The sequence below is a fragment of the Tubulanus polymorphus genome, chromosome 3 (assembly GCF_964204645.1).
Source record: "Tubulanus polymorphus chromosome 3, tnTubPoly1.2, whole genome shotgun sequence".
NCBI classification, from domain to species: Eukaryota; Metazoa; Nemertea; class Palaeonemertea; order Tubulaniformes; family Tubulanidae; genus Tubulanus; species Tubulanus polymorphus.
In genome coordinates, this window is record NC_134027.1 from 24,311,655 (window position 1) to 24,338,911 (window position 27,257).

The following is a 27,257-nucleotide window of genomic DNA, read 5'->3' on the forward strand; positions in this document are numbered from 1 at the left end:
GAGACTCCAGTATTGTGTAAGAACCAAGCAGAAATATCTAACAAAATAACGATTATTATTCTCATAATCTAAATTCATTTATTTTCGCGGAGTAACATCGTTTTATTTTTTGGCCCATTCATGAACAACCTACGCTAGATTTTTTAACCCTCTCCGTGTACATTATGTACATAGGGAGAAGCCCCATGACCCCCTGGTTGCATACATACATACTTGAATTATGAATGGACCCTTTACAAATTGTGGTCCATTTATTACATTCACAGGAGATTGAATACTGAATCTCAGTAACTTATGTACGAAATGCAAGACCTTTCCTTTCGTTCTCAGAATTGTGGTCATATTTCAGTTATAACCAAGATTTATACCACTATTCCAGCTGAAACAGATCGTCATGTCATATTCTGAGACATACCGGTATCTGTGTCAAGAGATGACAGAATTGAAATTCCAAAGAAATTGATATAACAGTGAACTATCAGTTATAACGAACAGATTTTCTGTTCTCCTGAAGTTCGTTGTAACGAGGTTCCACTGTAATTTCATACTGGATATAACAGTGAACTATCGGTTAAAATGACCAGATGTCCTGGTCTCCTGAAGTTTGTTGTAACGAGGTTCCTCTGTAATTTCATACTGCATATAACAGTGAACTATCAGTTATGACAAACAGATTCTCTGGTCTCCTGAAATTCATTGGTCTCCTGAATTCGTGAGCGTTCATCTTTGAATCATGACGGCCGCTTTACGGAAATTGTTAAAGTGTTCCAGATATTGCATGATCGTATCGGTCTGCATGTATAGACTGTCCAGTTTACTGCGTAGGTGATTCGTACAGTTGTCAGCGCAGCCGCCCATGAATCCAGCCGTCATTTCCTTCATTAGATGCCAACAATCAGCGGCCACGAAACAAGGCGTATATTCAACCTGGAAAATAGTTGTGACATCAATAAAGAGAAATTGCAGAAAAATCCTAACTCGAATCAATTGAGGCTAGTGTTTTTTGTTGCGAGTTAGGTAATAAGTAGAGTTAGGAAACGGATTTTTGTTCACATTTTCTTGCGATGATTTGTGTTCGAGTGTATTTTCAATTAAAAATGTTTATTTTCAATTAAAAGTGAAGTCCGCAAAACTGAATCTGAAGTGTGGACAATGAGAGTTTAAAAGAATGTTGATAAGGTGCTGAATGTCTGAGGGATTGTAGGGGGCAGACAGCAGATTGACATTCAATAATTCCACCAAGACACGACAGCCACCTTAACCAATTCAACCTCCATTTTAATTTACCAGAAAAAGGACAAAGCCAGGGTACAGTTGCTCAAAAATTCGTTAACGTCTCTGAAGATAACTGATATAGGGAAGATTAAAACTGGATTGATCAGGGGCCAAAAGTTGGTTAGAGTTACCCAGTGGGTAGTAACTGGCCCCTGTTAAACTTCAACCAACATTTGAGCAGCTGCCCCCCCCCTGAGTCATTCGACCAACTCAATTAATCTTACCTCGACCATGATTCCTTTGTTCGTTTGATTCTGACCGAGCAGAACCGAGCCGATTTTGACGATGAAGTCGTCCATTTCGTAACGTTGGCCTTTGCATTCGACTTTCGCGCTTTTCCTCGGCGCGTAGAAACCTTTCAGTTTCAACATGAGCACGTCGAGTAGCGTGTCTGCAACGAGACAGGTTCCCGTATCGAGCACGCAGAAACACGAAGCCGGCTGCTCGGAATTGTGCATCACGTGAGACAACCTTTGAGGAGTAACTGCAGAGAAAACATTTTAACCCTTTCAGTGTTGACTAATCAATACCCTATAGTGCTGAAGATAATTTGAACATTTTGAAGATTCCACCCTAGTGTGTTGAATAACGGGAATAGCACTATAATGAGTCTACACCGCGGCGCGGTGTATCGTACTAATATTTCATTGTTTGACAGGTGCTGCTATCTTTCAAGAGAGATAATTAGTAATTACTAATTAAATCAATACACCGCAGTGCGGTGTACTAGCAAAATCCATCACTGATTTGTACACCACACTGCGGTGTAGACGCACTGAAAGGGTTAAAGAATTTTTGAACATTATATTCGACTCTTTTTTTACGGTAAATGTTAGATCCTATAACCGAGTCGTACACAAAATGGCGGCTTTTTCAACCGATGAAACTAGGTCTGAAGGTAAATGCAGAAATCCCACACTTCGAATTTAAAATTATACGATCAAATTTATTATTATGAAACCACAACGTTGTGGTTTCATGATAATAAATTTGATCTATAATTTTATGAAATTATTATTATGAAACCACAACGTTGTGGTTTCATCATAATAAATTTGATCGTATAATTTTAAATTCGAAGTCTGGGATTTCTTCATTTATCCACAGTACACACGGATTATAGTGTTTATTCGGGTCTAGGTCTGAAGGGTAAGTATCAAGAGGGGTAGGGTAGGGTTTAGCGTTAGGCATGGCTTTAGGGTTCATTACTACGGTAGCTTAGGGTAAGGCTACATGTAGTTATAAAATCGGTAGTTCCGGAAGCCAGCGCTGTGGGAAAACAGTATGCTTACACTCTCGCGTATTCTTATTCGAATCCCGAATTTTTTTGTGATTTTTCATGAGTTTTCTAAGTCCAGACAGTCAATGCGCAAGTGCGACAAGTCTGTTACAGGATCTAACATCTACCCTCCTTCAACCAAACCATAAATTGAATCTCTCAGTATCTACCGATCACACTTATATAGCACTAGTTAGTTACCTAATCGTTGGTGGTAAGCTTTTTATAATCGGATGGGCTTATACCAACGTTAGGGATGACAAGGACCAAAACACGGTTGAAAAAAGTAACACTTCAAAAATATACTTTCTATTCACTTCAGTCCACAATTAATGGCTTAATTCACAAACTAACACAGGTACCTTTCGAAATAATCCAATTTTATGTATGTTTCGAGTGATTAATCAACATTATTTTGAGAAATTAATTAATTTCTCCACAAATTTCGCCATTGGCCGCCATTTCTCTGTATTGCACATGTGGCATGATAAGACAAGGGGACCTACAAGGATTTATATAAAACTTCCAAGACGAAACGACAATTTTTATTTTTGATGGTTTTCCAACTTTTATTTCAAGTCTTCGTGTTTTCCATAATAAATAATGAAATAATAAGTTTCTGGTAAAAGAAAAATGTGAATAAGTGTTGATTTTTTAATTTTTTTAAATTTCGTCGTTTCGTTTTGTTAGTTTGTGCTGTTGTCCTGGCCTCAGTCCACAGGTGCCAGCACCTCCAGTAATTTTCAAAATGGCAGCTGTTGACTGGACGGAAATTTACTCTCACTTTACGGCCGATTTGCACATGGATTAAGATCGTCAGGTGAGGTGTTATAGGTATCAGACAAACTACGAATCTGTTGTGCGTCGATTACAACAAAAATGAGACAGATATCTTAAGAGACAATGAAATGCCAGGCAAATTACTCGTCAGTCAAATTGGCTGACGAAGATTTCATACAAAAATGACCTTCCCATTCCTGACTGTGGTTTGTGAAAATATCCGATCGTGAAACTAAACCACAGTCAGGTTACTGACTAATATAGCACCAAATTGATTTTTCTTAGTGAAACATATAAATTTCAATGTTTATTAACTTATGCAGGGAAAATTCCTTTCAATTTTAACGGTAAAATCAATTCTTACTCGTTTGCACGGATTGATACGTCTCGCAGTCGACGGAAAATAATCCGCTTTTTTTCGCTCCCAGGCCTTCGACTCGTTTTTGCAGTTCGTCGACGATTTGTTGAGCGCTTTTACCCTCGGTCAACGGATAATTGAGAACCCTGAACGCGGAGAGAAGGAGCAATACGTGTTTAAAGACGGTTCCTTTCGGTAATTAGCACGCGAAAAAAGGAGGAAAACGACTTAAAAACGATATTTCCTGAAATTCTCAGAAGTTTTCTGAAATATTCAAGATCATTTCTAAAGTAAGTAAAGGCTTCATTTTGGAATACTCACCACACAACACCCATCGTTATTGGAGAGCTGATTAATCGCCTTAATCGTGAAAAATTCAAATTAAATTTTTTCAATGGGCGCCGACATTTTGTCGGAATAGCTAAAAACGGAATCTGAAACGAAACGTCGTCAGACGAATATTGTTGAATTTCTTTAGAAAAAGTGATAACGCTAGGTTTATTTCTTTAATACTATCGTTGCATCAGCACTGAAAAATAATTTTATTTCGATTGGTGTTCGATTTAGTTCAAAATCTAATCGTGGTTCCGGCGTTTGATTTCAGTTTTACGTACAGCCCGCCGGTGTTCGCATTTCGCACGTTCTCAGAAGAAAGAAATAAACCGAAATCATCATGGCTTCTACTGCTGCCCCGGTAAATATCAAATACAACCGGTTCAATCCGTACTTATTGATCAATATCATCTGCTTCAAAGAATCATGAAATCGCCGAAAAATTACACGTTTTGGGGTAGAAAAACTCATTTTTATCAGTCGGTCGAACTAAGTACCGAACAAAACCGGTGTTCTACTGTACTAAACCATCAAATTTGGCCAAAAGTTACTGATTTCGAATCCTTAGACCTCTCTGATAATAAATATGCAGAAATGCAAATTTTTTGGGAGGGGGTAGGGCAGTAGGGAAGAGCAATAGCACCAAACTTAGAAATGAAAGCTGCGAACTTGTGACCAGATCAGGGAAAGGGGATTTTTAAAAAAAGGTGCATCGATTCGAAAAGGGGATCATCCAGTGTTGCACAAACTTATTGGATCTGATATCTTCTTTCTCCTTTGTCCAGGTCGATGTGGAATTGGCTGTTTTGATCGGTTTTCACCCTTTGTTTGATTTAATTCGGTCATTAAATTCAGTTAATTCTTCATTCGATGTAGGACTTAATCCTTTTTGTGAACCTGTGCCCTCACTCTTCTTTATCCTGTCCTAAAACGTTTTTCTTGAATCATCTTCCTCATTTTTGTAGACTTTGCCTATGAACCCTAAGCCATTTTTGAATGGTCTTACCGGTAAACCGTGTATGGTGAAATTGAAGTGGGGTATGGAATACAAAGGCTATCTTGTATCAGTTGACACTTATATGAATTTACAGGTATAGTTTCTTCGACTTTCTACTTACTTATTTTTGTTAGAAATTTCGATTTTTTTTTTGATAGGTTCATGTATATGTCTGTTTTTTTTATCCGATTTTGAACATTTAAGTCTAGGCCTACATGAGATGTATTAGGTGTCGGCCTATTATGTTTTATTTCAAGCTGAACCAATTCCTTCACTTGAAATTGTGGAGAAAAAAAAACGGAATTCATAGTTGGAATGGGAAATATAGTCAAATCAAGACATGAAGCGGTTTAATCCGGATTTGGGTCTAATCTGAACAATATTTGAAGTCCTTTCATTATCAATTTACAAGGTAATGACTTTTAATCAGGATTTCCACGGAAACTGGATGAATTTGGTTCCAAATGATCTGAATTAAACAGATTGTAAATTGTAAATTTGGAATCACTCGAAAACTCCTACTCCTTAAATTCAGGAAATGTATCAAATTTAGAAAATTTCGAATGTCCATGTAGTCGGTAGGTGGATGGTTCCACCGAGACACCCATTATCTCTAATGTTATCTTTTTTGATTGTAATGTTTTTAAAATGTTTGTTTTCGCACAATTTCTTGCAGCTGGCAAATACGGAAGAGTTTATAGATGGCGCTTTAACCGGAAACCTGGGCGAGGTTCTTATCAGGTAAACGACAAATTCTGACAAATTAAACAGGGTTACTACATAATTCCTCGGTTCCTTGCTGCTTCTAAGTGGAAGATGCTTGAATCTCCTTTCATTTGAGCAATTTGTCGGAAACTCCTTCATTTTTGCATCCTCGCTTGCCAGGGGTCCGGTATCACTCCCAATCTCGCTTCCACCAGCCCCCCTGGCCTCACGAAGCGTGATTTCATTACTGGCGCTGTTGCGCATGACGTCATATATCGATTTGCGAAATACTTCCTTGTTCGGTAAAACGTTCACTAATTGGTCAATTTAACGGGAAAACCAACAGACGTCTACTGTCGGTTTGTTACAAGCGCTGTGATTGGTACGCCCGGATTCTGGTCGGCTAGTAACGACTCCAACGATTCGTGAGGTCAAGGGGTTCGGGGAACAGCTTTAGCGTAGTGGGTTCGAATCCCGTGACTGGTGAAGATGTCATTTTCGAGAAATCGGTGCTAGAATACTTTGAAAGTAGTACATTAGACTTGACAACCTCTGAAATGGTAAAGTTGGGACCGGGATAACAAATAAAAACCCGCAGTTAGACCTGTAAAACAGTTTAGTTTATTTGACAGTTTCGAGGCTTTAACTAAGCCAAGTCATCAGAGTAACAAAAACGTTTTTGTTCATCTGATGATGGGGCTTAGTTAAAGCCCCGAAGCTGTCAAGAAAATAAACTGTTTTACAGGTCTAACGGTGGGTTTTTATTTGTCAACTCTACAATGAGATAGATATCAGTTAATTGTAGTCTTGGGACCGGGATCTTTATATACCCAATAAAGCGGTGGCCAAATTAGAAACGGAGTTTTGAGTGTCAAGGATATTTACTTATGAAACCACCTACGGTAGTAACGGTTTACCATGACGAACAATACCAATTTAGGAGGAGTCAACTGTTATTTGGATATGAAAGTGATGCAGACATTTCCTTGAAATATGGAATTTTCTCCTCTAATTAAATGATTTTGCCCTATTGAATAAAACAAGAAAAATTTTATGTAGTCAGATGCCAAAATTGAAATTTGATTTGTTTCGTTTTGCAGATGTAATAACGTGCTGTATATCCGAGGTGTCGAGGATGAAGATGAAGAGGGAGAAATGAGAGAATGATGAAAAACGATGATGATAATCATGTTTAATCGACTGTGTATATAGTGTATGATATTTCGATCTGGCTAAATTCAAAATGTCTCTGGAAAATAATTTGTAGAAAAAAAATGATTGGGGTGTGAATCGTTTTTTAAAGAAAAAAATAAAACCTAAAACTTTTAGATGATGCTTTTTTGTTATGATTTTGGTCAGGTGTAGATTCAGTGCAGTGCAGATTTTAATTTAACAAGTTGAAAGTTAAACAAATTCATTTTGTGGTAGTTCTTGTAGCCTTCTTTGATCTACGAATGTGGCTAGTTGCAAGGTCATTCATATCGTAATATGTTCACCAGTGGCGTTGAGTATTAAGATTAGCTGATGGTTGAGCATTTCAAACTTCCCATGTGGGCTGCAGCGCCATGCAGTGCTGCCCCTAGATATTACATAAGCGGTGAACTAACTCGATAGCGCAATGTTCCTGCTGCGGCGTGCAGGGACCAGTATCACATTCCCCCTAAAAGGTGCGATATCAAATTGATTTTCCACAACCATGGGGTGCCCGCTTCTCTGGATTCAAGCGGCCACCTAACACCTCGCCAGACAGTCCAGGTATCGAGCCCAATACGCTACTAAGCGAGACCGGACGCCTGAAGCGAAGAGGCAGCCGACGACGATCAACTCACTTTTGGTTTTCTTTTTTTCTGGACCCAAGATCCTACCAAGCAGTATTCGAATGGTCATAATCGTTGATTTATTTGAACGATTGTTTTTCGGAAGACCACTGGAGCAATTCCTCCTATTAGAGAAAACCGTATATTTTGATCTAACCCCGCCGTATTCCATGGAGAAAAAGGGTTTGAGAAATTGCGGTCAGTGAGTTTTTGAAGTTTCTTCAAATCCAGTGGGAGTCTTGCCCGCCAGCCGACTATCTCACGAATATTGATGACACTCCAACCATTTCCATGGTGGAGGAAACAAACACCACACTGTACGCAAACATGTATACGATGCTTGCAAATGCTCGGCTCCACCGAAGCGTGTACATAAACGAACTTATTTGTCACTAAATCAATCTATTTTTTACGCAATAATTAGAACAAAATTTGAAAATTTGTATTCAAACACATAAGTGACCCTGAAAGTGTCGGAATCTTCAAATATACCTATCCCTGTGGTGTATCGCACTACGAGGGGCCAAACAAATATCCGAAAGTCTCTCAGAATCTCATAAATTGGTTTTATGACGACGGGTATCACTAGGCCACTGCCCGATGACACCCGGCCTTCGCCTGTCCAAAAACTACGACCAGCGTTGTTAGTGAATATTTAGAATACATAGATCATTGTGGCAATGTTAGTAGCACGTTTTAGCATCGAAACCTCCGCAATTTTTAGAGATGAATTTCCTTCCCGCGGGCTTTGAACAGCTTACATCGGATCGACCCACTTCTTCTAGATATCGTCTGCAATTCGTCGCGGCTTTCGATCGGTTGCAGGCGTCAATTTGAACGTTGATACAACTAGGTTCGGGAAGATTGTTCAGGTTGTCGGAGGCTTGCGGATCTAAGCATATCTTCGACGACCAAGTACCGATCATACTGAATTGACATGATTTTCCCGGGCAACATTGCTTGGACGACCTGCAGCTCCGACCCTCTGATTTGCAGCCTGTCAGTAGATAAATGAGAACATTGTAAGATGCGATTCTTTTAATTCATTTTTGCGAGAGTACTGAATTTGCAGATTCGAGCGATGTCTTGCCAAAAGAGTGACCCAAATGGGAAGGTTAACCCGTCGAAAATACCAATTACCCTTCTCAATTGCCTAGGCTTAATTAAAATGGTTTGGTTTTCCAACCTTTTTTAGCCCTTTTTATTTTCCAATACAAATCCAAGTTCGTAATAAGAACATAAGGCATCATGAAATCACGATACGGTTAGTGACTTCAAGATGGGTAGGACGGGTCACCCAAAATACTACCTGGGATTAAAAAGAAGTCCCACGTTGCCATAGTTCTACAAAGGTGACGAATTATAATGTATATATGACATCCGTATTGCACTCCACATTTTCAACCGCCCCTCCCCTACCCCCCGAAAATGTAATTAATCAGACATTATAAACTGGGTAACGACCAATCTTAGAAACACAACGTTAGCTTAATCGGATGATTTAGATTTGAAGGTTATCAGAAAGTTATTAGATAATAATTACGCTTTCTTCTTTTCTCCATTTCGATTTTTTCCATGACCCTTTTGAAGAAAGCAGCCAAAAGCGATTCCTCATTCGACTCGGCCGCGATCGCCCCCGCTACCGTCACCATAAGCAACGCCAAACACAGAAGTATTGTCACCTGAAATTCATTAAGATGAACTATTTCATAATCATGCAATTGGTTCGTTTAGACGCCTTTCCCGTGGATGGGGCTCCGGTTTTGATAAGTTCGCGATTTAGGTGAACATCAAAGTCAGAGCATTATTGCCTCATTGTCTAACTAGCTAGACAGCCATGGGGAGTCTAGACTGAATCAATATCTGAAAATAACAAACATGACAGAATCTTACTTTCATGTTTTCGCTGATCGACTATTCCGTAAATACTGCTGCTTTACCCGCGATAGAACCGTATTTTCATGTGGTTATAAACTTTGAAATATGAATGGAGAAACTCTATAATTAAATCACGTCGCTCTATATATACTCATATTCTCACGTGTCACAAAAAAACAAGTTCATACCAGAATGGAAACTATACAAAATGTATGACAATTGTTTATGTTGACTGCGGCAGGCGTAGATGAATCATCGAAAATGCGGTATTCAATAAATTAGAAGGCGAATACCTCGCGTCTTTTCGTTCAATGAAAGGGATCGACAACTTGGGTTATTGAATGGGGCGGCTCAGTATGTTCGGGTAGAATTTCAGTAAAAACCACGCACAAACACTGCCATTTTATATTGAGACGGCAGAGAATGACATATTTTTTCCAATATTGAGATTAAAGAGGCCTTATCGAATACTTGGTGCCGAGATCATCCTCACCTCTCCTCTGGCGTGAGGATGTACCGAGTTGGGAGCCGTAGACATCACAATTTTTACAATTCATTTCCGCAGCCCCTTTGAAGTTTTATGCACAAAATACTCGAATGGGCAAGAAAATTTTAATTTTTTCCTGTTTAATTTCTATTTTAAAACGCCTATGAATTTTTTCTTTATTTTTTCCCTTCGCCCTCCCATTTTTTCTTGAAAAATCCGTACTCAAAGCTATTGAAGAATGCCAAGATCCAGAGGCGGATCCGATGGGACTCGGGAGTACACTTCTCCGTCGTAATCGGTCCGCGTTCGTTCGAGAACAACGGCAATTTTCTTCTTGCACATATTTCTATTTAGTGTCAAAAATGCACTGGAATTTCTTAATTGTTCAGACGATTTGCGTGGACACGTATTATTTTCAATGCTATGCGCTTTTGATTTCGATGTGCTCCCGTCACTGTCCCATGGGACCTGTGCTTTCGGATGATGTTGGGAGTGTCATGGGCTATATCAGTCATATGGGGTTGTAACACTTGTAACACACATGGATCTCGTTCACCTCATCTACCGTATAATAGAAAATGTTTTAAAACGAAAGATGATTTGTTCATTTGTTCAAAAACTCTATTTTATTTACACAGAATACTGTTTATGTACTTCTAACAAAAGAATAGAAATCATGTCGATGTTTTTTTTTCATTTTGTTACGTTATTTGATCCTGTCCATTTCGATGCGTGCCTCCGTGTTGAAAACTGAAAAATAAAAAAAAGTTTAAATAGGTAGCTTTTTCAATACATGTAAGACAACGTTGTCAAATTTACCTATTTCTTCACTCTACCTCACAGTCGTGATGTTTTGTCTAAGATTCAATGGCCGCTATCTCGCGGACTACATAAATACCGCCGAAGAAAAGTACCACACTCTTCACCGCTTGCCTAGAAAAAAAAAATACAATGGTTGGAGACTTAAGATACCGACCATCGGCATCAACTATGACGGCGGCCAGAAACTTTGAAGCACTGGTAGGTGCTGCCACCACTGCACCGTACCATACTACCATCGATAGATCTATTTGTCAAAATTACTTATTTTATTCGGTCGTTATAGGACAAATTAACTTCACAATGCTCTTACCATCGGAATGCGTCAGTCCAAAGACTCTTGATGAATTTACCCGGTTGAAAACCTTCATTATCGCCTTTTTTATCGAGAACTGGCATCGTGAATATTCTAAAAGCAAATACGTTACGCTGTAGCTGTACACTGATTGACGAAGGGCTGGTTCGAATCCCGCTCATATGGTTGACACTTGATTATGAGCTGTGCGCTGCCGCATTTGTTGTTGCCTACGTGCTTTTTTGTACTGAAACAATCGCCGAATCGGAATAAATAACATAACCACAGGGACTTGACACAAAAGGATTTTGACCCCAGTATCCTAGGTACTATATATATATATATATATATATATATATATATATATATATATATATATATATATATATATATATATATATATATACATACATATATATATATATATATATATATATATATATATATATATATATATATATATATATATATATATATATATATATATATATATATATATATATATATATATATATATATATATATATATATATATATATAAAATAGTGCCTAGGATACTGGGGTCAAAATCCTTTTGTGTCAAGTCTCTGTGAACATAACATAGGTTTTAGTCAAAACAATGTCAAAATCTGTCTAATGTCTATTTCAACCTGATTCGAGAGCATACCGGGTAGCCTAGCTCAGTCATTTTTGGTACTGGTAGTACATACCTGATAAAAGTCTTATTAGGACCAGAGGACTGGCAGTCGACCTAAATCATCGTTTTATAATCCATTTGAAACTGTATTGAAGGATATCCAAAAAGTCTGCTTTGAGAGGGGTTCATGAGAGAAAAGAGACTCCATGATTTGAAAGTATAACAATATGTCACCATGCCTACCAACTGAAGTTTGGTACGTAGGCATGGAAACATATTGTTAAACTTTTAAATCATGGAGTCACTTCTCTTCATTTAACCCCTTTCAATGAACACTTTTTGGATGGGCTTCAATACAGTTTCTAATGGATTAAAAAATGATGATTTAGGTCGACTGCCCATCCTTTCTGGTCCCATTAAGACCTTTATATGGTATGTACTACCATAACTGACTGAGCTAGGCTACCCGGAATGCTCTCAAGTCATGTTGAAATAGACATTAACAATGTGGAACCTATGGGACCACCTCAAAATGTCGCCTGGTAACCGGAAACTTCCCGGGCCTACATGAGATTAACTAAACACGCATTAAAATAGCTGTTCTTAATATATATTTTCCTATTAGCCGTCTGCGCAGTATGATTACAAAATGTATTAACTTTTCGTGATAATAACTACTAGGTGAGTTTTTAGCCGACTGGAATCTTTTTTTCACATGATTTAATTACGCTTTTGGATGAATCGTTAACATCGGTTTGTCAAAAGTTCGATAAAGACACCCGTCAAAACATCAAAAGCGTGTCGTCGCGTCCTCGTGTTGACATAATTTCAGAAATAACTTACGAATCATTTCTTAATCCATTTAATCGCGACCGACGTCATCAGTTTGGTATTGAACGTTAAACGACAACCTGCCGTCAATCGTCGCCACGATTATCGTAAACGGAGATACCCTAGTATCGAAGTTATTGTAGAATAAATGAATTCTAGCATCGCGAATAGGTCGTTCAAGATTCGCTTTTTTCAACACGTCGAAAAGCCCCAATACGGGATATCGACAAATTCAAGTTCTTGAATTACTCGTTTGATGGCGCTAGTCAGAACCGGAAATTAGAACCTAAATACGCCATGCTCTAGTTCATTTGCAATGAAAATCTCTCGCTTCAAGTTTTCAATGAGCGATATTTTACTTACTATATATCGTCACGCATAATTCTTTAAATATGATATCCTACCGCTACGTTAGATATGATAAAACCTCACTGCAAAGGCTAGAAATCACTATAAATGTCCTAAAATTACCAAAAAACATTTTGCAACTGTTGACGATGCAAAGACTGGTTGCCAGGTGTCACATGGTGGCAGCACTTGACGGCCCAATTTTGATTGTTGGTTCGAGTCCTGGTACCTGATGAATCTACGAGTTTAGTCTTTGTAAAATCAATTTTATTTCATAATATTATTTATCACTATAGCCTGCAATAAATTTACCTTAAGAGTCTTGAACTCACCAACAAAGTGATGACACCCGGCACCAGTCATTACTTCCGTTAGCTGCTTCGAGTGTCCTTGCTAAATTTATTTTTGGTAGTTTTTTTTTTACATTTCTTGTAATCTTTAGCGTTCGAATTCAACACATTGTCAGGATATCATACTCAAAAGATTATGCGTGCCGTTGTATAGTAAGTAAAATATCGCTAACTAAAAACTTGAAGCGAGAGATTTTTATTGCTAATGAACATAGCGGATTTAGGTTTCAATTTCCGGTTCTGACTAGCGCCTTCAAACGAGTAATTCAAGAACTTGAATTTGTCGATATCCCGTATTCGTGACGATCAGATCAGCGATATAAGGCGGACTTCTTGGAATCGGATTGCGATATATCAGCTTAGCCGTTTTGCAAGTTTTGAACGATTCAAATCATTTACTTGATGTTCGACCTCTAGTTGGGTGTTCCGCGCCCTTCCCAGAATGTTGACCGATCTGATTCGACCGGGATCGGGATATCTATACCGTAGGTATCTACCGTTAGTGTAGTCTCCTTAAGGCGTCTTCCGGTACAAATCCTCGGATATCTGAGATTGGCGATCACTTGAACGATAACGTCTTAAATCGCTGGTATCTGTTTTTCTTCCAGCATCTTTGTCAACGCCGTCGCCGCTATATTGCTATGATCGGAGCGTTCACGCCTAGACCTTTCGCTTTGGCGGCCGTCACCATTTGCGCCGTCTCGGCCTCATCAAAATCAATCTCGATGTTTTCGATGGTTCTTTTCAATTCTCCGTGTCCGCAGTTCTCCTCGGGAACCAGGTTTAATTTGCTGGCAAGATCTACCGCCGGTTTGGGCCGGATATAACGACAAAGCCCGTTCATATACAACCGCACTCTATCCCACATACTCAGTTTAATATCAGACTCCATGTAATAATCTCGGCTAGGTTTTAAAGGAGGGCTTTCTACGCCAGCAACTGATTTTTCATTACTAAAATGATAATCGAGTATTTTGATGAAATCTTTTACGCTTGCCATCAAAATTCAAATGTAAGCCAACCGCCACGAATGTATACGTGTTACTTTCGTCGTCGTTTTCTGCTTTGACCGTTTTGAGCATCGTTATTTTCCATAAAGGTCCATTCTCGTCGAATACCGTCAACAAATCCTCGTCTGCCAACGTTCGATAATCAGTCGCGGCCGATTGTCGAAAAACGATCGTTTTTTCTTCCATTTCTTCGTTGGATTTCATGACGGATTTTTGCTGGTGACGATTTTTGAAGTTTTTGCTCGTAAAAGACGTTTGCACCGTTGTAACTGGCAATTCGACCTCGCTAACGAAGGAAAATATCGCCCAAGAATGACCGGTGGCTGCGTCATTTTCGTTCACGATTCCGATTTCGTGACAAGCCAGTTTTCGAGCGAATCTACCTAAAGATGTAGAATTTGGCAACGCCGTGTGTGAACTCTGTCAGGCCTACCGGCATTAATTGAAATAGAAATAAACCCTATCCTCCTGTACCCGGCGTCATTTGCGGAATAGAAATAAACTGTTCCATCCTCTTAATTTCAATCGATGCCGGGCTCAAGTCTTGAAATAAACTTGTCTGTCCTCTTGTACCCGGCCGGAGTCATTTGGAATAGAAATAAACTTCTGATCTGTGCTCTTGTTTGAGAGAGAAATAAACTCCTCTTACCTCTATTACTCGGCGTCAATTAACATAAGCAAGGAAAAACGAAAATACATATGTTTTATTGTTATTCAATATTTATTGAGGCTCTACAGTGGCGGATGCAGGAGGGTCTCGGGATTCCAACCTCTTTCTGACCAAGTGCCATATAAATTGAATATTTCAATCACTGATTATGTGGAACAAAGTTTTGAACCAGGTATATAGAGAAAAAGTTTTCTCCGCCGCACATTTCTTCTGCATTTCCTCTGCACGGCTCGTTACAATTACTATCGGCTACTAGTAATTCCCAGACTCCGGCACCGCAAACACATTTTGTACCATTGCGAAGTCCAGCAAATCTCATTTCTGAATAATAATAATAAAGAAAATAAGCAATATTATCGCTTATAGGGTTTAAGAGCGTATATCAAATATACACTCTTAAAACCAGGGAAGGGATTTTATTTATTTATGTATTTACCTCCCTTTTGTGACTTCATTTCCTGACAAGCTCTTTTGCAATTTTCGATATTCAGGTTTTCTATGAACGGCGGCCAACTCTTATTACGTAATCCTGGTTTTCCAAAACACCCAACGTAGTTCCGACATTGATCTGATGAATGAGAGTTAACAATATGAGTTGATTACTTCCTTTCTACATATATAAATATACATGATATACAATTCATTTTGTCATCATTGTTGAACTCAGTTTGTTTCACAAAAATCTACGGTTGCTTCTGATTCATTGAATAATCGAAGAAATAAAAGGTAGATGTTAGATCCTATAACCGACTCGTCGCGCATGCGCATTGACTTCCTGGACTTAGCTAGAAAACTCATGAAAAGTAACTAAAAATTCTCTACGTGTGCGTAAACATAACGATGTTCCACGGCGCTAGTGATGATAGCTTGCCACCCGCTGGTTTTATAACTACATATAGTCTTACCCTAAGCTACCTTACGGTAATAAGCTATAAAGCCTCACCTAACCCTAACCCTAAAGCCTCACCTTACTCTAAACCTAAACCCTACCCTACCCTAACCCTAAACCTTCTTGATACTAACCCTTCCGATCTTACCGATTGAAAAAGCCGTCATTTTGTGTACGGCTCGGTTATAGGATCTAACATTTACCGAAATGAAATCACATTGCCAGTAGTGGAGGCGTCCACGGGACAATCGTCTTAACGGCTAAATATCATCATTTGGAAAGCGCCGATAGAAACTTGACGACCGTTATTTACAGTTTTGTGAGCTAAACTTTGACCCCTTGATTGTAATGAACGAAAGAAAAAGGTTCAACTCACAACTGTGTGACTGATGTCGGTGATACTCACCTGTCCCTTGTGAAGTATTTGTCGAGGTTTCTTCTGCCACAGTATTCGCTTGTAAAAAGAAAAAAAATCATAGAATTTGACTCCAGCTTTTGTGACAAAATTATTTACAGTCTAAATCGATACAAGATTTACTGAACTGATTAGGAAATTACGTGTACTTTCTTTCTCTGATATACACTATACACGAATGAGCGACCGCAAGGGCTGCTATATTTGCTTGGAAAAAAAACATTGTTGAATCCAAAAATTATCACATCAACACCGCCTGGTAAATCCTCGCTTGCCATTAGCGGGGGAGTCCTTGACACAATCGTCTATCCGACTAAGTGTCATCATTCAGAAGGCGATAAACAGGAAGACATTGCTTATGTACAGTTTTGAGCATAATTTTCACTCCTCGAAAGAAATCGAATAAACGAAAAGTTAAACTCACAACTGCGTGACTGATGTCAATGATAAGCCTACTCACCTGTCCCTGCGGATGAAGGAGTTGTCGAAGTTTCAGTCGCCACACCAGTCGTAGCGGTCACTAATAAAAAAATAAATCATAGATTTTTACCCAGCATAATTAACGACAGAATTGACTGAAATCGACGTAAGACAAAGTGTGATGAGTACGAAATCAAATCGACATAGAAGTTAATCTTTCTTCGTTGTTGGCCCGAAGCGAACTAACTAGTCCTGTGTACTCACTTGTTGTTGCTGAGGTATCGTCAGTCGTCTCACTGGTCGTAGCATCCGCTTGTAAAAAAAGAATTGAATCCAGTTCATATCACGAGATTCATTACCTTCTAACTCACCAGCCTACTCACCTGTCCCTGCGGATGAAGGAGTTGTCGAAGTTTCAGTCGCCACACCAGTCGTAGCGGTCACTAATAAAAAAATAAATCATAGATTTTTACCCAGCATAATTAACGACAGAATTGACTGAAATCGACGTAAGACAAAGTGTGATGAGTACGAAATCAAATCGACATAGAAGTTAATCTTTCTTCGTTGTTGGCCCGAAGCGAACTAACTAGTCCTGTGTACTCACTTGTAGTTGCCGAGGTATCGTCAGTCGTCTCACTGGTCGTAGCATCCACTTGTAAAAAAAGAATTGAATCCAGTTCATATCACGAGATTCATTACCTTCTCATTAACTCAATTTACGATGAACTGAATCGATTGACAACTCACTTGTTGCTGCCGGTGAAGCACCGGCCGAGGTATCAGTTTTCAAAGGGGTCTTAGTATCCGCTTGTTAAAGAAAGAAAAACAGAAATCACAGAGTTGAATCCATGTCACAAAAGGATCGACTTTTTAATCGGCGTAACAGGAAAATCAATACAACATTTTATGGTCGCTAGCCGCCATTTTGTGAGGTAACGTTGTCACTGCATTGAACGGCGTGAGAGAGACAACTTTAAACTCGTTCTTCTCACTATATACACATCTCGTTTCTAGTTTTTCTCTCACATCTGACGACGATCTCTAGTGAGAGTCCAAAACGTCGTGTATTTTGATTCCATTCGCTTTAACTTTGTTGGGACCAGTTGTTCAAAATTCAAATTGGAAATCAAGTACATCGAAATTTACTTATCTCATTCTGCGTGCACGACGTCACGTATGACGTCATCAACAGCAGCATGGTTCCCAGAGTTATGAAATAATTCATCTGAAACGATAGACACATGTATATTTAATCGCTGTAATATATTTGCATTCTTATATGCACCACTTGATGACATGTATATATCTCGTATTTTGTTTCACTCAGATTTCCTGAAGATGACTATTAGATTATTGCCGAAACGTCGGATGGTAAATGCATGGCTGAAAGGAAACTTTTCGGACTTGATCTTCCAACGGATCTACATCAATCTCACGAATGATAAAAATGGACTCCAACCGCAGGAATCCGCGTTTTCGCGGAAGATATTCATCCATGTGTGGGATTATCGTTACAACACTCAACCATTTCAATGTGTCTCGGGTGCACTCAGACATTGAATAAACGTATTGAAAATGAGTTCATTTTTGAGCAAATGAAATAGTAAGTTTTCTACCGAACGCGCATACGACCCTAATTATCAATTGATTACCTTTTACATTTAATTGATTACCTTCTATCAATGAATTAATTACCTTATTTTCTGATAGTTGCAGAATTTTACTGGATTATTTGCGTCGTTGTGTGAGTTGTCTTCACCAAATGCAATCACTCGAAAAGTAATCACAAATAATGCAAAGAATCACCGAGTATATATAGTGCTGACAAACAGGTGACAGGAGGTAGTCATTGTGTTCGTGAAAAATGCTGAGAGAAACTGTATTTCTGTGAGTTGCAGATTCCAAAGATTATTTTCATCATTTTCTAAGGTGTGTGCACCGAATGCACTCGCATTTCAAGCAGTCACACAGAACGTGTTGAATTGCTGAATAAAAATAGCGCTGATAAACAGGTGGTAGGAGCTAGTCATTGTGTTCATTGTGAAAAAAACTGTATTTGTGAGAGTTGCAGATCCTACAGATGATTGTAGCGTCATTCTCTAAGGTGTGTGCACCGAATGCACTCAAGCAGTAACAAAAAATGCGATGAATTGAGATGAATACCGATACTGATAAACAGGTGACGGTAGCTAGTCATTGTGCTTGTGAAGAATGAGAATAGAACCTGTACAGTTACAGATTTTGCAGATTATGAGCGTCATTTTCTAAGGTGTGTGCACCGAATGCACTCAAGCAGTCACACAACATGTGAAGAATTGTTTGAATACAGATAGCACCAATAAACAGGTGACGGTAGCTAGTCATTGTGTTTACGAAGAATGAGAATGAACCTGTATACTTTCAGATTTTGCAGATCATTCCCATCGTAATCTCAAGTGTGTGCACCGAATGCACTCAAGGCGTCACGCGAAACGCAAAGGATCGTTGAATACAGATATTGCCAATGAACAGGTGACGGTAGCTAGCCATCGTGGTCATGAAGAGTGAAAATAGAAAATGTATAGTTTCAAGTTTGCCGGTCATTCCCATCGTAATCTCAAGTATGTGCACCGAATGCACTCCAAGCAGTCATACAGAACGCGAAGAATATTTGAATACAGATATTGCCGATAAACAGGTGACGGTAGCTAGTCATTGTGTTCATGGAGAATGAGAAAAGAACCTGTATAGTTACAGATTTTGCAGATCATTTCCATCGTTATCTCAAGTGTGTGCACCGAATGCACTCTTCAGTCACACGAAACGTGGAGTTGATACAGATATTGCCGATGGTAGCTAGTCATTGTATTCGTGGAGAATGAAAATAGAACCTGTATGGTCACAGATTTTGCGGATTATTTCAATCGTGTGAGCACCGAATATCACACAAAACTTGTAACTTGGAGAATTGAAAAATACAAATATCGCTGATAAACAGGTTACGGGTGTTTATCATCGTATTTGTGAAGAATGGTGATATCAGTTGGGCAATGATCAGAACTCGTCCCACGGCAACAATTTAAAAAACATCTCAGGACTCCACTGGTACATCCTCCCCCGGCAGGGATTCGAACCTGATGGCATCGAGATTGCCACGGCACGAAACCCTGCCACAATCGACCATGTGCGCAGATACATGCGCAGTTCAGATGATGTGATTTTTAGCCAGAAATCAGAAATCCCGTTTTATTTTAGCCCGGGTTTTCCCATTTATAGTTCCTCCTCGAAATTTGCCTCAACGATTATACAACGAGCAATCTGATTCGTGCCGCCAGTTTTCGTTCGGATAGTGCGCATGTAACTGCGCACATGGTCGTCTATGGCAGGGTTTCGTGCCGTGGCTTAGTGTAGCGATGCCATCAGGTTCGAGTCCCTGCAGTGGGAGGATGCCACTGGTATAGTATAGTATAGTATAGTATAGTAGTTTATTTGTCACCATCAATATGTACAAGATTAATAATAACAATAGTAAATTACAAACAATGAGGTGACAGGAGCCTGAACGGAGCCATAAAGGCTGTATATCCAAAAGGATGTTCAGACACCTTGAACACAAAGAACAAATTAAAGAAAAGAACAAATGAAGAGGGATGAGTTGATGAAAAATTAAGATGAATTTAAATCATGCAGACGTGTATGAATTAGGATATTATTTTGTATAAGTATCTATTTTGTATCAATATTGGTTAAAAATATCTCTTTTGAACCTACTAACGAGGGTGTTTATAGTTGGAGCGGATTTAATGAGTAAAGGTTGACTTTGCCAAATTGAAGGAACTTTACAGAGGAATGACTTATTGAAAATGCTGGTTTTGTGGGCTTGGATTCTAGGGTGGTTTCGAGCTCTAGTATTATATCTATGATTAAAGGAATTTCTATTAAATAAATTTACAATTGGTTGCGGAAGTTGGTTATAAACAAATCCATATGCAAGTTTGATAAGTTCTAAGTTTATCATATCTTCAAACTTCGGAATCTTGAACTTTTTAAAAAGAGGTGAGGTAGAGGCGTTGTTTTTAGCACAACCAATAACACGGATTGCTTTCTTTTGTAATTTGGTTAAAACATTGACTTGCTTCTTTGAGATTAATGGACCCCAGAGAGATAAACAGTATGCTAGATGAGAGTTTATGTAACTGAAGTAAAGCAATCGCTTTGACCAGCTTGGTAAAAGATTTTTCACACATTTCAATAGGTAAATATTCTTATTCAGCTTAGAACAAAGAGATTTCACGTGACTTTCAAATGTAAGTTTATCATCAATCAGCAGTCCTAAAAATCTATGCACATGAACAAACTCGATTTGGCTATTTTCAAATTTTAAAGTGGGATTGTCAATTCTTAGATGATGTGGTTTAATACAAAGTCCAGCAGATTTTGTTATATTGAGCGTGAGTTTATTTGCCCTGAACCAATTGATAGCAATTTTGAAGTCGTCACTTAGATGTTTAGTTATTTTTTCAAAGTCTTTCCCTACAATTAGAAGTGTGGTGTCGTCGGCAAATAAAATAGCTTTGCAGTTGTCTAGATTATGACTAAGATCGTTTATATACAACAAAAATAGGAGTGGCCCCAAAACCAATCCCTGCGAAACTCCGTAATCAACAGTGTTGATTTCCGATTCAAAGCTATTATATTTGACATTAATTTGACTCAAAAACTGGTGAAATCCACAAGTAAAAGAAAGACCCAGGGGTGGATCTAGGAAAATTGGAAGGCTTCTAAATATCTTTAGTATTAACTCTGAAGAAACCGAGAAATTTGAACTGTTTAAGATTTTTCTTAGTTAATGAGTTAATCACTTTCTCGCGGAATTGGCCTGCAGCAGGTTGATTTGCGGATATAACGAAAATATTTCTTTAAGTTAAACTAACAAATATTTTCGATATTAAATTTCTCTACGTACATTTTGTCGCATTTTCTGAAGTCTGTTATACGAATCTAAGATGTGAACATACGACATGAATAAACATTGGACTGGGACAAAGCGAAGAAATGTATTTCTTATAGCAAGAGGCGATTTCAAGCCATATGTTTAAGGCCTATACAACTGGAAAAGCTTTTCTAAAAGAACTGGGACGATGTGTGCGAGCAATCATTGGACAACCAGTTGCTATGGTATCGCAGCAATGGTTACTAGGTAACCCTGTGTTTTTGGTTGCTGGTCACCGGATGCGACCAGATCATTTACCGCGTGAAATTCAGCACTAGTTGCTACCTCTCAGCGTAGAGATGGACACAATTCCTAGATTCCCCGATTGGGCGACGATTGATGAATCGAAAGTATTTATGGACGGTAAATATTTTAGTTCGATGAAGCAACTATCATTCATAACAGGATTTTTGTGATAAGATTTTTGATGCTCAAGGCGTGTTTGAAAACGATTGAATGTTACCTTTTTAGATCCCGAATTTCACCTCGATGGTAAAATTTACACAGTTTATAACATTCATACCATACCCGGTAATTAGAACATTCGGTTTTCAACCATTCAACGACTGATTTTAAAAGCTGCAGTTTGATTTATATTTTTCATGTATAAATTGTAGGCATTCCCGAAGACTTGTGGGTATCGGCGCCTCGTAACACGGTCCTCTTTACCAATTACCCCACATATCCGTCCGAACAAATTAAAGTTATTGGAAGGTCGATCGGATGGGATACCGGGCGTGCCATGACCAGGATCTTCGACAAATCAAACTGGTGGAAAATAGAACTGAACGAAAATGAGCTCCCGACACCTTTGAAATTATCAGTATTTGACAAGGAAGACATCGAAATCAAGTCGGAGCCTAAAGCAGTTCGCTTTATCGATTCACGACCCGGTATTCATTTTCTGCAGTGGGGATACGGGTCGGTACAGGTTCTACCTTATCATCAGGAAGGTAAATATCGCTCGTTATGGTAAACACTTATTATGTTTTACTCGTCCATTGCGTAATCGTTTTTCTATTTTAGAAAAAACGGATGAGTTGAATTGGAAAGTTGGCGAATACGAAAAAGAAAAGGATGATTGCAACGTTAAGGAATCGGAACCAGAAATAACCGTTGCAGTTCCCGAAAAAGTTGCGAATGTCGAAATGAATAAGAAAGGCTCTACTGGATTCAAAGGTAAGCATCTAGTCATCACGAACCTGATAAGTCCTTGGAGTTTAATCAGATTGAACTTCTCCAATATTTATAGTGGCACGCTCTTCGATGTGTAAATTTTACTCACAACCGAAAGAAAGTGGATTTTGATAAAGCGTCTTTGAATTCTGATCATATTGTTTTTTAACCTAAAATTGTCTATTTTTTGTAGCAAAATTCAGAAAAATTGCCAAATTCCTCAGAAGAAGTTTCCTGAGAGTGTTCGTGTGCGGCGGTGGCCGATGAAGTGCTTTTCGTTGAATCTTGTGATATTTGGAGGCGTTTCAGTTGTTGCGAGGAGGTCTGGTAACATGTTGGAGGGATTGATAGAACTCGGGGACGACTCACATCGGAGAATACAGCATCTTTAGAACCGAGCAAACCACGAGTTACAGTGTGAGCTGACATTTTCTAAGGAGGGAATTCGTGAAATGAGGATAAAGCGTTAGAGCACAGCTAAAGATTTCATGGTCAGAGTTGCCAATATCATCTACTTCTATATAACAAATTATTATTGGTAAAATTTCAATAATTATTGCTTGGGTACTTGAAGAATTTTAGTACAGAAAGATAGATGAAACGGCATCAGAGTTTACGTGTAACCTCCTGACTAGTGTCAGGTGCATCACTTTGTAATATCGAAGGTGTATCTTTGCTCTGTTCCTATTATGATATTCCCAAACTTGTATAACTCGTAAACCCCCGAGCGAGGTTTCTAATCGATAACGGTTTTCTAACTGTGGGAGGTAATCGGGTTCTATCAGTTCAATCAACCTCTGTTTCCAGTCCTCTGCAGCGGCGACTAAACGTCTCTCGTTCCAATGAACTGTGATTCGGGCCTATACCGCCAATATATATTTGATTTCTATAAAACATTTCTATATCGTATTTTCATGTTCGGCTCATTCTTTTTGCCATTGTCCGCGACGAATATTTTACGTTCGGCTGATTTATTGTACAAGAATCTTTCCCCTTTCTTTAGAATATTCAAAATTCAAATTAATTCCACATCATACGTTTTAAAACGTATTACATATATCCACGTATTCTGGAGTCTGTCTGACAGGGATATAAACTCTTAAAAATGAACTTGAATATCAAGGAGGGTTAGATTGTTTTCCACCGGAAGACGGCTGGCAGACGGAAAAGTTACCGAAGTCGTGTCTTTGTGCAGATTGTCTTCCAACTGTGGAACTAAGGGTCTTTTACGTTGAAAATAGACCTTGCACCGGCGCAAATCAAAGTTACGATAATATTCGAAGACAATTGCATATGATATTACTAACAACTAACTAATACAAAATATTACATCGATGGAAAAATTAAATAAGGATTTGGACTGATAATGTTTGCGCAGCGTCAGAGACCCTAACGTTCCTCTCTCGCAAGCGTTTGACCGCGATGGTATGGTGAGACTCTACCTCGTTCCTCCCTCGCGAGATTTGGCATCATGAGACTATACTATGCAGGTCATTCTCAATTTCAATTGAGTGGAGCCTTCTTAGATTTAACACAGTTCTATAAACCTGAACCACGGGTGTCTCGTATAGACGTAGTTTCGAAGCATTACATCGTCGGCAGATCAAAGCAAATCGTGGTTATGTGTTGAAATCATAAAGCGCTTTTCAGCAAAATGTTCCGAATCATTTGATAACTATTTGTTCACATCTTCATAAACGTTTGGCTCGATATCAGACTCGGCTTTAAAAAAAAGAAAGAAACGCAATGAATAAAACAGGTTCCAGGCCAGGAGAATGATGGCTGGTCGGGAAAGAACGAGTTTTCGGAGTTTTAAAAGAAGATATTGACTCAAGACACGATGAGGTTTAGAGGTTTTTGTTGATATTTCCAAAATTACCATGATCTATCGCGAATACTCACCGCTAAAAGCCACGTTTACATATGTTGCTGCGGCGTATTCACAAATATCAAAGGTCATTGTGAGAGAAATACTGAAAAAGGGTAATCATTATTCACTGCTTTGATGATAAACATACGTGAATCTGTGTCTTTGATTTCATTGCTGTTACAATAAACTGCGATTAAAAAAGAGTCTATAGATAACCATTAAAATTCATACACATTGTCATTATATAAGTCAAACCGTCAACTGGGACTCCTCAATTCAAGCAGCTTGCGCGATGAATATCTATGAATGCTGTGACGTCACCACAGGCGCTTGAATATCGGCCTTGACCTTGTTGGTGTGTTTGGAAGTGATAGCATATTACCGTAATCTACGACATAACGTTCACCGAGTTATAATTACCTGCCGATGATTCTTTAGCTCTTCTGAAATGAACCAGCAATTTAAACGATAAATGCTTCGATTGTTAGTTCAGCAGGTTTTTTCTAAATGGAAAAAGGAATTGAAATGGTTTTAATATTTCCCTCCCGTCTGTCCAAAACGGCTGTCGAGTTAACTGATTTTTGTGTAAATCGAAGTACGAAGTTCGGTTCCGGTTCATTCAAACAATCTTCCAACCAGTTTGAACCGGCAAGCGACTGATTTTGATAAAGGCATTCAAGATGGTATTGGGTGCCGGTTAGAATAAAACAAAGGAGCAGTAAAAAACTCACGTTCCACTTGATTTGTAGTTGAAGACGCGGCCTCCGTTTCTGAGAAGAATGATTAAAAGTACAACTAATACGACAACTACCAGAATAAACGATATGCTAGCAAGAACAACCGCAGCAATCACCAGCGGATCACGAGAGAACTGCTCTTGTGATTGGTTCACTGAAAACAACACTATTGCTAAACAACATTTACATAATGATGGGGATGTAGAAACTACTGGCGAAACTGTCGTAACATTTACATAATGATGGGGATGTAGAAACTACCGGGGAAACTGTCGTAACATTTACATGATAATGGAGATGTAGAACACAGAACATCATGAAAATGATTTTTCGAAATTACTGCAACAAAGAGGTGTTTTACCTCCTTCCGAATGAAGCTCTCTGCGTGCAATGACGTCACTACTTTCAGTAACAATCAGTTTGTAACTGTTTGCCTGGCCGGGATTGGTTTTAATCTTTATACTTATCGAGCCATCAGTACCAGTACTTTCTATCGGTTTAGTAGATTCACAGTGGTTCGTATCCTTAGTACAGTATTTCACGTACACTCCGTATCCCGGCAGAAATGACGGCAATTTCACCACAACTAAATCGTCTTTTGTTGTTATTGTAGCCGCACTCAAAGCTAAAACGACTTCACCTGGAATGTCTAAAAATGTATAATAAATAGAATCACTTCCGAGCACGGCGCTGAAGACATAAAGGCTTGAAATCGAGATGAAACTAAAGTACATTGCTGTTTAGAAACAGTCACTGATTATGAAACTATTTATGCATGAAATGCTTAATCTGAAAAGGAAATTACGTTGACATTTCTTACTATTTGTTTTAGTTGTAACTATATCAGTGAATGGACTTGTATTATCACCGGGATTTGAGTTGACACTTCTCACTTTGAACTCATAATCAGTTGCTTGTTTTAATCCGGTTATTTTTGTTTGCACCAGTTTTCTATAACCGGGGTCAGGTATTTCAGCTTTGTCGATGAACAGTGTGGAGTCTGACGCCCTGTGATTGACGGTGACGGTGAACGTTTGTTCGGAACCACCCTCATATTCAGACACCCAGCTCAGCGTCGCAGATACGGCCGTTTTTGTGACGACTTTCAGATTTGTGGGGGTCTGCGGAGGCCCTGAAATAGGAAAGTTTATAATTCATAGAAACTTTATAAGTTTGAGAATATAGTGTACAAGCTGCATTGAATGTCAGCTTTCAGTTGACGGTAGGATGTATCGTACATGGAACTCTTAAAATAGAACGTATGTATGCATGAAAATCAAAGAAAATCTAAAAATTTCACCTAATGTCTACTTTTCGAAAAGTCCTATACTTTACCAGTCTCTGTTAGTCTAAGTTCAAATACTGCACTGCTGCCAATTAAATTACCGAGTCTACAATTAAAGGTTCCATAATCAGACGCCTGAACAGATTTTACAATTAAATCGCATTGAGTTTTGCTAATCGTGGAAAAATGCGTTTTCCGTTTGATTGCGACTGCAGCTCAAAGTTGTCGCTTTTGGATACGCGTCGTAGTTTATCGTGAATTTAGCCGTTCCTCCTGATTTTGCTGCTACGCGTTTGACTCGTCTGAGGAGCCTTGTTGCATCTATAGAAAATAGGGGAAAAAAATCATATTTACAATTCACCTAATACAAAAAATATGTGAGACTGCTAGATGGGCCTGGTTTTACTATAAAATAGAGAACGACAAGAATCTGACATTTGATTTAAAAGTTATTTGCTTTAATGGATTTTAATCGAGATTCAGTTTCGTGATTAATTTCACTAATTTTGCATCCATACTTCGATTCGATGGGTTTGTGGTGTATCGAATGTTTGTTACTTACATTGGACGTTGACAGTAGCGATATTACTGAAAGTTAAACCCCCTCTATTTGTCACTTGA

At 38.7% G+C, this 27,257-nt stretch overlaps 4 protein-coding genes and 2 long non-coding RNA genes across 7 annotated transcripts; 1 reads left to right on the forward strand and 5 right to left on the reverse strand.

Moving 5' to 3' along the window:
* Positions 1-16: 16 nt before the first annotated feature.
* On the reverse strand, positions 17-4,103 carry LOC141902801 (mediator of RNA polymerase II transcription subunit 20-like). The gene is made up of 4 exons (XM_074790695.1): positions 4,014-4,103; positions 3,699-3,838; positions 1,500-1,759; positions 17-927 (listed from the first exon to the last, which is right to left on the reverse strand). Exons 1-4 carry the CDS (start codon positions 4,025-4,027, stop codon positions 721-723), a joined length of 621 nt encoding a protein of 206 aa, XP_074646796.1. The 5' UTR covers positions 4,028-4,103; the 3' UTR covers positions 17-720.
* A 193-nt stretch (positions 4,104-4,296) lies between these two features.
* LOC141902802 (small nuclear ribonucleoprotein F) lies at positions 4,297-7,047 on the forward strand. Its single transcript, XM_074790697.1, has 4 exons — positions 4,297-4,386; positions 4,991-5,116; positions 5,699-5,763; positions 6,828-7,047. The coding sequence occupies exons 1-4, from the start codon at positions 4,366-4,368 to the stop codon at positions 6,892-6,894; spliced, it is 279 nt and encodes a 92-aa protein (XP_074646798.1). The 5' UTR covers positions 4,297-4,365; the 3' UTR covers positions 6,895-7,047.
* A 785-nt stretch (positions 7,048-7,832) lies between these two features.
* Positions 7,833-9,575, reverse strand: LOC141902379 (uncharacterized). The gene is made up of 3 exons (XM_074790078.1): positions 9,438-9,575; positions 9,088-9,226; positions 7,833-8,541 (listed from the first exon to the last, which is right to left on the reverse strand). The coding sequence occupies exons 1-3, from the start codon at positions 9,441-9,443 to the stop codon at positions 8,228-8,230; spliced, it is 459 nt and encodes a 152-aa protein (XP_074646179.1). The 5' UTR covers positions 9,444-9,575; the 3' UTR covers positions 7,833-8,227.
* A 952-nt stretch (positions 9,576-10,527) lies between these two features.
* Positions 10,528-13,002, reverse strand: LOC141902672 (uncharacterized). 2 transcript variants are annotated; one of them, XR_012618913.1, is made up of 4 exons: positions 12,963-13,002; positions 11,042-11,270; positions 10,729-10,842; positions 10,528-10,659 (listed from the first exon to the last, which is right to left on the reverse strand). It is a non-coding gene; the product is annotated as an uncharacterized LOC141902672 (long non-coding RNA). The 2 variants fall into 2 exon arrangements; XR_012618912.1 differs by having other exon boundaries at positions 12,855-12,992.
* Positions 13,003-14,961: 1,959 nt separating this feature from the next.
* Positions 14,962-17,375, reverse strand: LOC141902787 (uncharacterized). Its single transcript, XM_074790679.1, has 8 exons — positions 17,344-17,375; positions 17,201-17,248; positions 16,977-17,036; positions 16,858-16,905; positions 16,634-16,693; positions 16,165-16,212; positions 15,306-15,437; positions 14,962-15,190 (listed from the first exon to the last, which is right to left on the reverse strand). Coding segments are annotated over exons 1-8 (579 nt in total). The 5' UTR covers positions 17,345-17,375; the 3' UTR covers positions 14,962-15,008.
* A 6,945-nt stretch (positions 17,376-24,320) lies between these two features.
* Positions 24,321-25,051, reverse strand: LOC141902931 (uncharacterized). Its single transcript, XR_012618981.1, has 3 exons — positions 25,035-25,051; positions 24,647-24,717; positions 24,321-24,466 (listed from the first exon to the last, which is right to left on the reverse strand). It is a non-coding gene; the product is annotated as an uncharacterized LOC141902931 (long non-coding RNA).
* Between the last annotated feature and the right edge of the window lie 2,206 nt (positions 25,052-27,257).

What these genes read in the sequence shown, in the direction of transcription:
- LOC141902379 (XM_074790078.1), bottom strand. An exon ending in AATGGAGAAAAGAAGAAAGC is followed by an intron (nt 8,542 to 9,087) that starts GTAATTATTATC and finishes ATCTACTGACAG; the next exon opens with GCTGCAAATCAGAGGGTCGG.
- LOC141902787 (XM_074790679.1), bottom strand. An exon ending in CGATACCTCAGCAACAACAA is followed by an intron (nt 16,694 to 16,857) that starts GTGAGTACACAG and finishes TTTTTTTATTAG; the next exon opens with TGACCGCTACGACTGGTGTG. An exon ending in AATGAAGTCACAAAAGGGAG is followed by an intron (nt 15,191 to 15,305) that starts GTAAATACATAA and finishes ATTATTATTCAG; the next exon opens with AAATGAGATTTGCTGGACTT.
- LOC141902801 (XM_074790695.1), bottom strand. An exon ending in GTATCAATCCGTGCAAACGA is followed by an intron (nt 1,760 to 3,698) that starts GTAAGAATTGAT and finishes TTTTCTCTGCAG; the next exon opens with TTACTCCTCAAAGGTTGTCT. An exon ending in ACAAAGGAATCATGGTCGAG is followed by an intron (nt 928 to 1,499) that starts GTAAGATTAATT and finishes ACTATTTTCCAG; the next exon opens with GTTGAATATACGCCTTGTTT.
- LOC141902802 (XM_074790697.1), top strand. Translation starts at nt 4,366, where the DNA reads ATGGCTTCTACTGCTGCCCCG. An exon ending in TGGCTTCTACTGCTGCCCCG is followed by an intron (nt 4,387 to 4,990) that starts GTAAATATCAAA and finishes TCATTTTTGTAG; the next exon opens with ACTTTGCCTATGAACCCTAA. An exon ending in ACACTTATATGAATTTACAG is followed by an intron (nt 5,117 to 5,698) that starts GTATAGTTTCTT and finishes AATTTCTTGCAG; the next exon opens with CTGGCAAATACGGAAGAGTT.